This window comes from Lucilia cuprina, chromosome 2 (assembly GCF_022045245.1).
Source record: "Lucilia cuprina isolate Lc7/37 chromosome 2, ASM2204524v1, whole genome shotgun sequence".
Lineage (NCBI taxonomy): Eukaryota > Metazoa > Arthropoda > Insecta > Diptera > Calliphoridae > Lucilia > Lucilia cuprina.
In genome coordinates, this window is record NC_060950.1 from 56,520,049 (window position 1) to 56,533,427 (window position 13,379).

The 13,379-nt window shown below is 29.1% G+C and overlaps 1 protein-coding gene across 1 annotated transcript; it reads left to right on the forward strand.

The window, feature by feature from the left end:
* Nucleotides 1-1,427: 1,427 nt before the first annotated feature.
* Nucleotides 1,428-6,306, forward strand: LOC124420983. The gene is made up of 5 exons (XM_046955598.1): nt 1,428-1,432; nt 3,971-4,107; nt 4,194-4,378; nt 4,454-4,534; nt 5,912-6,306. Exons 1-5 carry the CDS (start codon nt 1,428-1,430, stop codon nt 6,155-6,157), a joined length of 654 nt encoding a protein of 217 aa, XP_046811554.1. The 3' UTR covers nt 6,158-6,306.
* The last annotated feature ends 7,073 nt before the right edge of the window (nt 6,307-13,379 follow it).

Sequence of the window (13,379 nt, forward strand, 5' to 3'; positions counted from 1 at the left end):
ATGTGCTACATCCTTTTAGATAGGTTGTTTTCTGTAGGTTAACATAATAAATTAAAAAAAATAAATAAATTGTTTTTTCTTCTTTTTTCCTCTTCTTTGTTAGAATTTAAAGCAAAAAACACATATCTTTTTTATATAAATATTTTTTAAAAATGTTAATACTTTTTTTTCAATAAAAAAGTATTATTATTAAATTAATTTTTAAAAAATTTTAATTATTTTTAAAAATTTTTATTTTTTTTTAATTTTAATTGTTTTTCAAAATTATTTTAAGTATTATTATACAATTTATTTTTAAGAATTATAAAAAAATGAATTTTAAAATGTTTAATTATTTTTAAAATTTTTTTTTTCAATTATTTTTCCAAACTTTTTTAATTTTTTTTTATTTTTCAATTTTTTTTAATTTCAAATTTTTTAAAAATAAATACCAAATGCCCTTCCATTTTTTCTTAATGTTAATCCATAAAAAATTTTAGGTTTCTAGCTATTACAGTTTCATAGATATATAAAATTTTGAACCTAATGGACAGTGTCCCGCCCACTATTCTACATTTATTTGTAATATTTACACTCTCTAGCTGTTCTTGTTTCCCAATTATGCTAAAGTTAATATTTACTTCTTAGGGGAGGAGCCTAGCCCACTTTTGTTAGTCCGCCAATACCCGTTATAAATGTTTAACGAGATATTAAAGTTTAGCCTGCAAAATTTAAGGTCACTAGCTTGTATAGTTATCCAGATATAGGATTTTATAATTTGTATGGGAGGTGCCACTCTCTGTAGTAATAGTTCACCATTCATTTCGATATTTTGTTGTGGGCGTGGCATCTAGACTTTTCTATAGTTCACACTATAGACTCTTCTATAGTCCAGACTATAGACACTTCTATAGTCCAGACTATAGACTCTTCTATAGTCCAGACTATAGACTCTTCTATAGTCCAGACTATAGACTCTTCTATAGTCCAGACTATATACTATTCTATAGTCCAGACTATAGACTCTTCTATAGTTCAGACTATAGACTCTTCTATAGTCCAGACTATAGACTCTTCTATAGTCCAGACAATAGACTCTTCTATAGTCCAGACTATAGACTCTTCTATAGTCCAGACTATAGACTCTTCTATAGTCCAGACTACAGACTCTTCTATAGTCCAGACTATAGAGTCTTCTATAGTTCAAACTATAGACTCTTTTATAGTTCAGACTATAGACTCTCCTATAGTCTAGACTATAGCCTTTAGTCTAGATTTTAGACTCTTTTATAGTGGAGTCTTTAAAATATTTAATAGTACAGACTATAGATTATTTTATAGTCCAGAATGGAACCATTGTCAGATAAGTGTTATTTATTGGTAGCACGACCAATTAAAAGAAATTATGAAACTAAATTAAGATATCTGGTAACTTTGCTCACACAACAATGTGGTAATGCAATTGTCTGGAATTGCAGTTGTCTGGCAATGCAATTGTCTGGAAATGCTATTTAAAGGTTTTCTTACAATCGTCTTTCAAGATGCAGTTAATGTCGAAAGCAAACATTATTTATTAACTGACCCAAGAGTACAAATAGTACAATCGATACAAATTAATTTTTTTTATTTGTAAGTTGCATTTCCCTTCAAAAAATGTTAGATTAAGACAAATATAGCTCTAAAAATATCATATGTTTTTGACAATTGTGCCTAATTTATTGTTTTCGAAAGTCTAAATAAAAAAATATTACTTACTTACTTACTTACAATCGTCCAAACTGACAATTTCCACCCTTGCTAACAATATTTCATTGTCCGAACATTTCGATAATATTACCACACCTATCAACGTTTTAAGATCTGACAAATGTATGTAGGGTAGGGTAACAATCGTAGTCGACCCATACTGATAAATAGTGAGAACACGGAGAAGACTAATAAGACCAATGACAATTAAACAAATGGTCGAGGGAGACAATACGGTTTTAATCAGGATAGATTTCAGGTCTATCCTATAAATATATATGTAGAACCAAAAGGGTTAATGTAAATGCAACACTGTTGCTTTGATTTGACAGTAGATTTTAACAGACAACGACAGATTTAGAAGTTTAACTCAGTTAGTGAAGAATACATAAGTTTTCATACCGAATCGGCAAACTAACAAAGCGATCGCAAATAATTTAAGTTCTTTTAAATTAAATATTATTATTAATTATTAATTAATAATTAATTATATTATTTTATCCCGTACGTGAGAACAGGACTAAAAGGATTAATGTAAATGCAACACTGTTGCTTTGATTTGACAGTCGATTTTAACAGACAACAACAGATAGTTTAGTTTAGAAGTTTGACTCAGTCAGACAAACTAACAATGCGATAGCAAATAATTTAAGTTCTTTTAAGTTAAATATGGTTAAAAACCTAATTAATTTTCAATATAAAACAATATGAGTTTCATTTGTGGAACGAAGAAGTTAATAAACAGAACAAGAAAATGACAGAAAAACAAGAAGAAGAACAAAATAATGTCTATTTAAATAATTGAAAACATAAGTAATAACATATTTAATTCCGATTTTGTAGTGGCATTTCCGAAAAAAAACAAGTAAAAATCTGGTACTATCAGTAGCCATTCTTTCGAAATTCATTTAGTATGGATGTTTCACTCTCTCTCTCTCTCTCTCTCTCTCTCTCCCTCTCTTAAGTAAGAATTGATACTTTGTGTAATCGGGCATTGCCCTAAATAAAACAAGAGTTCAAGGGTCATTTATAACTTGAAAGCAAAAGAAAGCTTTTAGTTTTAGTATAAAAAAGATGTACCACCATCAACTTTACCAGGAATCAAACTAATAAGGTTTTGGAAATGTAGGTTGATAATATTCATGGAAACTATAAAATTTTAAATAAAACAATTTGAGATGATTTTGGGAAAAAATATTTTCAGATGTTTAAAAAACATAAGTTTATTTTGTTGCAAAATAAACTTATGTTTTCCCACAAATATATTTTTGCTAAATAAACAAAATATTAATATATAAGAAAATAAAAATCTTCAATAAAGAGAGTCTTAATTAAACATTCAAAACTAGTGTGTTATTTTTTTACGTGGATTAAAATCCACATACAAAACTGGCGCAGTCGGTAGGATCGGGTATCTTTTCTAAAATATAGGAGATCAACTCCTTTGGAAAAACCCCAAGAAGGAAATAAACTCCTTTAGAAAGATCCTAAAAAGGAGATCAACTCCTTCAGCAAAATCCTAAAAAGGAGATCAACTCCTTCGGAAAAACCCCAATATAAAAGATCAACTCTTTGGAAAAAAAAACTTTAAAAAGGGGATTAACTCTTTTAGTAGACTAAGTGAAGAAAAAAAAGTATATTGAAAAAAAATAAATAATAAATTATAGTGTCCTGGAAGAAAAAAGTATCCTGAAGAAAAATAGTGTCCTGAAAGAAAAAAAAAGTATCCTGAAAAAAAATAATAGTGAAAAAAAATGATAGTGTTCTAAAAAAAATAATAAAGTGTTCTGAAAAAATAGTACCATAAAAAAGGAGTCTGGTGTTCTAAAAGAAAAGTGTCCTTAGAGAAAATACTGAAAAAACACATAATAATCAAGTGATGAACTATTATCAGAAAAAAAATTTTTAACTGAATCCTTAATAAACCATTAATCAAAATAAAAGACAACAATTTTAAACAAAAAAAAAACATTAGTACTTACAAAAAAAAAAGGAACATCAACAGCAACTTTACAACACCAAGAACAACTTAACAATACCTACAGCAACTAAAACAAACAACAACAATCTACACCAGCATACCTTATATGTGCAGAGATCGAAACCTAGAAGGAACAACAAGGAGGAGGACAACAAAACAACACAGCAAGAAAATGTATTTGTGTAGTATTTTAAGATGAATGTATCAGAAAAATTTGAAATTGAATTAGAGTTTGAAACAATCATTGAATTGTATATACGACAGCATTAATGCATTGAACATTTTAAAATCAAATAAAATTGGAAGTCGAGTAATTGATTCATATAAGATCACTAAAAATCTTACTGAAGAACAAAGATCAATGGTAATTAATATAATTGCTCGTTACTTTGACGAAAACAGCCAACATATGTCCCTTCAATTAAGCTACAAATTAGAAGAACAAATATTGTCTATATTTCATAAATATGTATATTTAATTGTATAGTTCCAGAAGAAGGAGGACAAATTATAGCTCAAAGTCTTTTTCACGACAACCTCTCTGCAGATGAACACGAGTCAGCATGGTGTGCATGCAGCAACTATAGACTCCAACAAATTTTCAAGCGCGGTAACCTTTGTGAGATTTTTAAAATTTGCCCCCAATACAAAAACCCAAACGGATTCAAATTTGTAAGTAACCACTAACAATACATGTACATTTAATTTAAATATATTTAAATAACTTACATTTTATTGTTTCTTTAGATTGATAAAGACTTTGCTTTTATTTATGAATCTCATGATTCCATTCTAAGCTGGGGAAGTGAAAAAATGATGAAATTGTATATTGGCCTTTCTAAGCTGAATAATGGGAAAAACATTGATAAAAATACGAATTTGGAAAACATTAATAAGGAGTGAGATCGAAAAATTCTTAACATACATATATGTTTATAAAAAAGAAACCACTAAACTTACAGCTTTATTTTTTTTTTATTTGATTCAAATTATTATTACAATTTACAAAAAAAAATATTTTTATAGTTTTAATCACTAGTGATGAAATTTTGAACCCTTTTCGGAAACCCTTCCATTAACGTTTTTATAGTGCTTTCTGTCACTTTGCTCGAACATGTAGTACATCTCCGTTTAAAATCTACCACACTTTTGGACACCTTTTTTGTACTCTTCAATTCTCTTTTAACAAGAGCCCAATATCTCTCCACTGGCCTTAGCTCCGGGCAGTTTGGAGGATTTGCCTCTCTTGGTACAAATACCACATTATTGTTCTTGTACCACTCAAGGGCTTGTTTACCATAGTGACAGGATGCCAAGTCAGGCCAAAAATAAATGGACACATTATGAAGTCTTATGAATGGAAGCAGCCTTTTTTGTAAACATTCCTTGATGTAAATTTCGGTATTTATAGAGCCCGTTGTAACAAATGATTGGCTTCTTTTGCCGCAACTGCATATTGCTTGCCATACCAAGAACTTTCTGGGAAATTTTGTCTGCTTTTGGGTCCTAAACTTTTCTTCAACATTCCCTCGAGCATCAGCAATATAAAACTTTTGACCTGGAAGTTGCGAAAAATCTGCCAGAACATACGTTTCGTCATCCATTATGCAGCAAGAATATTTTTTTATAAAACTTGACTTCAATTTCCGTGCTCTGTTTTTGGCCTCTAAATTTTTAGCAGCGTTCCTGTCAGGAACTTTTTGAGCCTTGTATGTTTTTAAACCTGCATTAGCTTTAACTTTTCGTACCAAATAGTCCGAGCACTGAGCTAACCGAGCTGCTTTCCTACCGGATGTGTTGGGAGCTCTTTTGAAAATGCGTTCTATTTTTTTGGCTTTAGAAACATCATGTGGACCATTCCTTCTATCTGAACCAGGTTTTCTATCAACTGACAAGTTCTCCCGGTACTGTTTAATAACATTGGAAACAGTTTGACGGCAGACCTTTGTATGCTTGGCCAACTTTTTGTAAGACCAAGTTGGGTTTAGTTGAAAATATTTAATAATTTCAGTACGCACTTTTTTCTGGTCACTCATTTTAATCAGATTAACAAAAAAAAAAATAATATAATTGACATTACACATAATAACTGACATGTTTTTCAAAGGTAACTTGATCAAAAAAAAATCAAATAATACTTTGGTTAAAAAATGTAATGAAAAACGTGTGTTAAGAATTTTTCGATCTCACTCCTTAGTAATTGGAAATTTCGAAAAAATCAATAATTTTTTTATTTACTTAAATGGTAGTTTATTGCCAATTTCTAATTTTTTAAGATCTTTAGATTTGTACTTCAAAATTTTTCATTTGTTTAATTTAGAATATCCCAAAGCTTGTGAATCGGTTTGGTCCTTTATCGAAATTTATTTTTATGCTTTAAACTCAAGATGTAAAAAAAACAATCCAAAAGTTAGCATTATTTTAGAAGACTTGAAAGAAAATGATAATTAGTAATTGAATTTAATTTATCAAATCAAATCAACTTTATTTTATTGTATCAAATTGAAATGTTTTCTATACATTGAATTTTTTTCTATACATTAATTTTCAAAATTTAATTAATTTAAACTTATTTCATCAATATGTGTATTATTGTACAAGATCGCACTGGAATTATTTTATTATTCGAGTTTATTATCAATAAAAATGTATTTATGTTTTCTTAAAAAATAAATAATCTATTATTTTTATTTTAGTATGAGTATAAACAAGAGTCATATAAATAATGAAAAATATCATAAAAACTATGATATTATATCATTATAATAACGAAATTATTTCATAAATATTAAGAATTTTTATCATTGCTGGAATATAAATATTCATTAATCTAATAAATTTCTATCGTATATTAAATGAAATTAATTCATTCAAATTTAGAATTTTATCATTAAACTAATTAAATAATTTCATTATTATTCTGAATATTCATCATTAAATCAATGTTACATTTCATTGCATTGATGGAAAATAATCATATTTTTTATGAAATACATAACGTTATGTTAATGAAAAATATTCATGAATTTCATGAAACATTTCATCAGTTTTATTTTAATGAAAATATTTCATTGAGCCAACGAAATGTTGCATAGGTTGAGTTTAAATGTAATTTTTCATTAGACCAATGTCAAAATTCACGGAAATCATGAAGAAAATCTTTTCAGTGTAACAACGTTGCATAAGAAAAATTGTAAGTTCAGACTATTGTTAGATATTTTCTGAACATTTTACTGACAACGTTGTAAGATCTGACAACCGTGTATCAAGGCATTAACTCTCATAATTATGACATAAAAAATATTCTATGTAATGTATTCAGAATGACACTATGTTACATTTATTTAAAAATAGAAGTTTTCAGAAAAAGTTTTGTTGTTGTTAACCATAAGTTAGGAAAGCAGATCGCAAAGAAAAGCTTACTTTGCAGCCTAAAATACTAGTGGTTGGTGAATCTTTGGATAAGTTAAGCGATTTTAACGAACTTTTTAATTGTCCACCCTGTTTGTGGACAAATCATATCCACTGTTTATGAAATAATCAAAAATAGTGCCAAAATTAAAAAAGTGTTATTGAAATAACATTGCGTCAGAGAAGGGAGATGAAGGGAAGGGAGATGACCCTGATATTGAAAAGGAGTTTTTTTTCATCGTTCCAAGAAATGCGTAGCTAGAATGCAGTGGTAACTGGCCTAATGCTTTAAAATAAAGCAAAATTATTTGCAGTGAATTTAGTAAGGGATTTAATGACAAATACATCATGACTATTTTGTTGGAAGAAATTCAACAGAGTCACTCACCCCTATTCTGCATTTCGATTACGTTTAAGCATTCAGTTACGCAACGATCGAAAAAACGTGTTCCAACAAAAAACTAAATCGTAAGAAAAAGAAGAAGCAATTCCATTTCGTTTCAATGCTTTACGAACGTGTCGAATCGAAATGCAGAATACCAAAGTTGCCAAAAGGAAAAAATTTCGATTCGAATTGAAATGCAGAATAGGGTCGAATATGTGTTGGAAAAAATTTGTGGCGAATCGAGGGACTGTGATGAAAATGGAGCTTCAAACTTTTTAGAGAACCAGTTGCCTCAAATTGTTCAAGAATATAGACCAGAATATATTTGTAATGTAGACCAAATGTGATTTACCGAACACAACCTACTTCAACAAAGAACTTGCAGGTAGAACTTGGGGTATGGCCAAGGAAACCTTATTGACTACATAAAAAACGATTGGTCGATCAGTGCTAAATTATGCGGTCCCCATTACTGAGCTATACCTAATGCAGACATTTGTAGTGCTGCTAATATGCTGCCCTTAGTTTCGTAACGAGTTGCTAACAGATGTCCTCAGAACATCATTTTCATGAGGAAACGAAGATCAAGGAACGTATGATCAGCAAAAAGTTCCTTCAGGGATGTTATCGGAGGAATCACCCCAACTACAATATAACGCAGTTGGAGTATTCTCCGAGACATGTCAGAAAAATCTTCATATGTACGATTACTGCATTCAGTATGACCATTCGATAACGCATCTTACAATGTTAGCATTAAACTATAGTCATAACCTCGTGTCTATATTTGGAGTTCTTGGTTCGTGTCTACACTTGGAGTTCGCCCACCACATATTGTAGAAAATGAATATATATGTTAACACGTAAAACAATTTGAAGGTGAGATGGAAAGTAAAAAAGAAATCTAAATCAGATCGGTAGAGATGTCGGTAGCCTCTTGTTAAGAACTCTTTAGGTTAAAAAGTACTAATGCTATGTATACATGGTTGTTAGATCTTACAATGTTGGCAGAAAATGTCTAATAATACTGTCAACTTACAAATTTTGTCTGGCAATATTATCGGTAATGCTTTTTCTGACAACGTTGCAAAAGAAAAATTATAAGTTCAGACGATTATTAGACATTTTCTCAACATTTTGCTGACAATGTTGTAAGATCTGACAACCTTGTATCACGGCTTTAACAGTTCGAACTATGGTGGTGTTTTAACATCATTTTTGTCATTTTGTCAACAAATTTGAATGTAATAACTAACATAGTTGTTTTTTTGAAAGTCAACAGCAATCAAACCCACCCTCCTAAATAATTGGAAAAAGGAAGTAAAAAACCACCCCATTTTACACATGTTAGAGGTAAAATTTTTCTAAAAAACATCTGAATGCTAACCAGCCGCCCCAAAATTTTGAAAAAAAACAGAGTAAGGGGTGGAAAACCTTAAACGCAAAATGTAAACATGAAAAATTTGAGTTTACAGGTTAGTTTTGAAATTGACGTTCTTTGAACTGGTCGTAAACAGAGAAAACCATAATGGGTATGTTTAGATTAGAGAATATTTTAAAGTAAAAAGTTAAAATTATTTAATTTTATTTTAGCCCATGAAAAGGATTTGATTGTAGCACTAAATGATGACTGTCTGGAGCATATTTTTAAAATGTTACCCATAGGCGATCGTATTAATATGATACTATCTTATCAACCATTTAGCGATATATTTGCCAAACGTTTAAAAATTGATTATAAAACAAATTTAAATACAAAATTTTTTAATACTCTACAAACCTTTCAACTGCAAGTACTACTATCGATTATAGGAGCCTATGTGAAAAATCTAAAAGTGGAATTACCATTCGAAGAAGAAAGCTATTTAATGGAGTTTATTTACTTTAAGTTTTTATTAACCTATTGCAGTAATGTGGAATCGTTGAAATATTATGGTTGGAGTGTTAACGATGAAACTATTAAATCTTTACGTTCTTTCAAAAGTTTAAAGTCTTTGACTTTAATAAATAATTCAGAAATAACGGGTGAGTTAACATAATAAAGAGACGTTTGCTTAAATTTATAAATTTTATAAACTTTTGTTTTAGGTAATTATCTCTGTGAACTCAAAGGCTTGCAAGAATTATCACTTAACAATTGCACACATATCGAGACGGAGAACTTTGAAAAAATATTTCAAAATCTTAAACATTTAAAAATTTTGGATATAAGAAATTGCAATAATTTATCTACACAAAATTATAAAACAATTTTAGAAAATCTAAAACAATTAGAAACACTTAAAGTATCAACTAGCCAAGAGAATTACAATAGTTTAGCAAAATTACCAAATCTTAGAAAATTGAAAATACAAAGAAATAATATAATTAGTCCTGCTATATCGAAAGATTTTTTATATAATTTAGTTAAATTTCAAGCGGAACAATTAGTACAACTACAAGTGGTGGATTATGCTGGATTTGATGCGGAAAAAGCTGCTTTGATAGCAAAATTAAAAAATTTAAAAATATTACATTGCAAGTGTAATTCCATTGATGATGAAATTTTGGAAAAATTTTCACAATTAAATGAATTAGTAGAGTTGGATATAAATAATTGTTATTTTATCACAAATCGTATGGTTTTACAACTATTAAGAAAATGTCTTAAATTAAAACGGCTTAATTTAAGATATTGTGGTGTATTAACGCACGATCTTGTAAGCAGTATTCTTCACTTGTTAAAGCTTCAACATCAAATTCCCTTAGATCCCTTGCAAAGAGATCTTGAGAGTTATAGATTTAGTGGTAAAATTTCGGTGAGTAAAAAGACCTTAACATATTTTATTTTTAATAAAATAAATAAATTCTCTTATTCTTTTAGGATATTACTCTAGAAGATTCTTACGATATTCTTAAACTTTCATATAAATATATAACTGCAGATTTTGAAGGCCGAACACAAGTAATAGAAATTATTAAATAAATTAAAGAAAGTCAATTACTTAATTTGAGAATAGTATTAAAAAGTATTTGGTATTTGGAAATATTCGAAATATTCGAAATTGTAAGCAACATTTTAACACGCAAGTTATGGACCAAAGTCTGGGGGATTAGAACAATTTTTAATGTATGAAAAAAGTATTATAGAGATATAAATATTATATAATTAAATAGCATAATTTATCTTTAAGAAATTTTTAAAATTTTATTGTGATATTAAAATTGAAATAGAAATTCTTATCGAAGTGGATTGAAACTAAATCGAAATAATTGTGAAAAAACAGGAAACATTTTAATCTCGAAATTTTGAAAGTTTCGCATTAAAATGTGGTGGATAAACCACCAATTTGCAAGATCATATTTCTTAAGAAAACTGATTCTTAGAATCACATATCTTTTGGTTAATCACATATCTTTTGGAGGTTAAGAAAACTGAAGGGGATGTTATAAGCAATCTATTAAAGATTGGAGGATATGACCAGTAGTTAGATATCATAGTCAATGGTCCTGGTAATCATGACAAAGATGACTGGCAATAAGTTGAGGATAAAGAACTATTATCATGAATGGACCCTATAAAACCACAAATATACTAGAACGAGATTGAGAAAAGTAGACTATCGATACATAGTGAAAGGCGAACTAGAAAACCCATAAATATATTAGAAATAGATCGAGGAAACTTGAAGAGATAATATTAACAACCCATTAGAGGTTGGAAAGTTTGACCAGAAGAAATATATGATATTCAATGATCTGAATAAAGGCTAATGGTTTCGACAGCTTTTAGAAGCAGATGGCGAAGTCGGGCCTCGCCCGCTTACTTGATCAAGAAAAAACGCGAATTCCATACAATATATTCAATAAACTTTTCGTTTGAGTTCGTTTATTTGCGTTACCCTCTTAATTGAATTATGTATTAAGAATTTATTTTTGAAAGCAATACAAAAAAATCCGCATAATTGTCAAACAAAAAAGTCGATTGCAAAACATAAAAGTTGATTTTTTTCTACAATATCAATATCTTAAAAAGTATGTGGCAACTCTTTTAAACATATGTTTTTATTTATGTATGTACATATTTTCTGCACTACAAGAAGTAATGAAAAAAATCAAATCTAAAAGTGATCAGAAATCTAATGTTAATAAAAATGAGTGCAGCAAGAAAACACACAAGTTAAAACATAAAACAAAAATTAAATGTAATTTCTGACTATAAAAAATATGACAAAGAAGAACTTTGTACAAAATATAAGTGCTCCAGGGCCACAATAAATAGAATTTTAAAAAATAAAACTTCACTAATAGAAAAATCAAAGACTGTCAACGGGTCCACCAAAAGGGATCGAAGTGGAGCATGTGCAAAAGTAGAAAAGGCCATTTTATTTTGGTTCAATCAAATACGAGAATCGGGTGCCGTGATTTCACGCAATATGTTATTAGAAAAGTCAAAACAATTTGGTGTTGAGATGAATGAAGACTTTAGTCCCACACATGGTTGGCTTCACAGATGGCAAAAAAGAGTAGGCATTACTCTAAAAAAAATTCATGGTGAAGGTGCGCCTGCAGACAATGATGCTGCAAATGCTTTCTGTGAATCTGTTTTGCCAGACTTAATTTCCAAATATCAGCCATCAGAGATATTCAACGCTGATGAAAGCGGCATTTTTTATAAAGCTTTACCAAAATCAACATTGACAAAAAAAGGTGATCAAAAACGAGGATTTAAAAATTCTAAAGAACGACTGACATTGCATTTTATTTGTAATGCAACCGGTGACTACAAAAAAGCAATTGTCATTGGAAAGTCAAAAAATCCAAGATGCTTTAGAAAGAAATCATTACCTCTGAAATATTATTCTCAAAACAAAGCTTGGATGACGCAAAGTTTATGGCAAGAGATTTTGTGTTCGCTTGATTATGAAATGGGGAAACATGGACGTAAAATAATATTATTTGTAGACAATGTAGCTTGTCATAAGACATCAGCAGTGTTTCAAAATATTGATCTACAGTTTTTACCAGCAAACACAACATCAATAATACAACCGCTAGATCAGGGTATTATTCACTGTCTTAAGTGTTATTACAGACAAAATTTGCTACGTAAACAAATTTCTGCAGTGGAAAACGGAAAAACGATTGCTGATTTTATGAAAAGTTTCAGCATTTTTAATGCAATGCACGTTATACAAAATTCTTGGTGGCTAGTTAAACCGACGACAATAAATAACTGAATTGGAACATAAAGTATGTCTAGATGTGGAACAAGAATCAGCTGATTGTGAAAATTACGTCCGCTGCGATGATAACATACCATGCTATGGACAACTTACTGATCAAGAAATAATTAATGAAATTTGTCAAGAATTAACATCAGACAATTCTTCTGATGAAGAAAATGATGTTGTTGTTACAATCCTCCTTCAAGTAAAGAAGTTCTGTGTTCTATTAATATCCTTCGGAATTTTTTTTTTTGCCAAAGAATCTTTATTCACAAGAACTGGATAATATGGAAAACTATATAATCGAAAACTGTTACAAGCAACAAATTCAAACCTTAATGACTGATTTTTTAAATATAAATATTAATTAACATGTACTTTTTTAGTACAGCTTTAAAGTATCATTTATGGTATTAACTTTTAAATTTCATTCCTTATACATATAGATCTCATTTTTATGTGAAGTTAATTTAATTTTTTCCTTTTATTTACTTTTTGTTATTGTTTATTTTAAGAAGTTATTGTTATAAACATTGTTTCTAATAAATTAATTAAAGATTTAAAACTGGTACAATGTAAAATAATGCATTTTATTTGTATATTAATATATGAACGTTTAATTGATTCATTGGAGCATCTTTTAATTGAGTTGCTGAATCAATTAACAGAA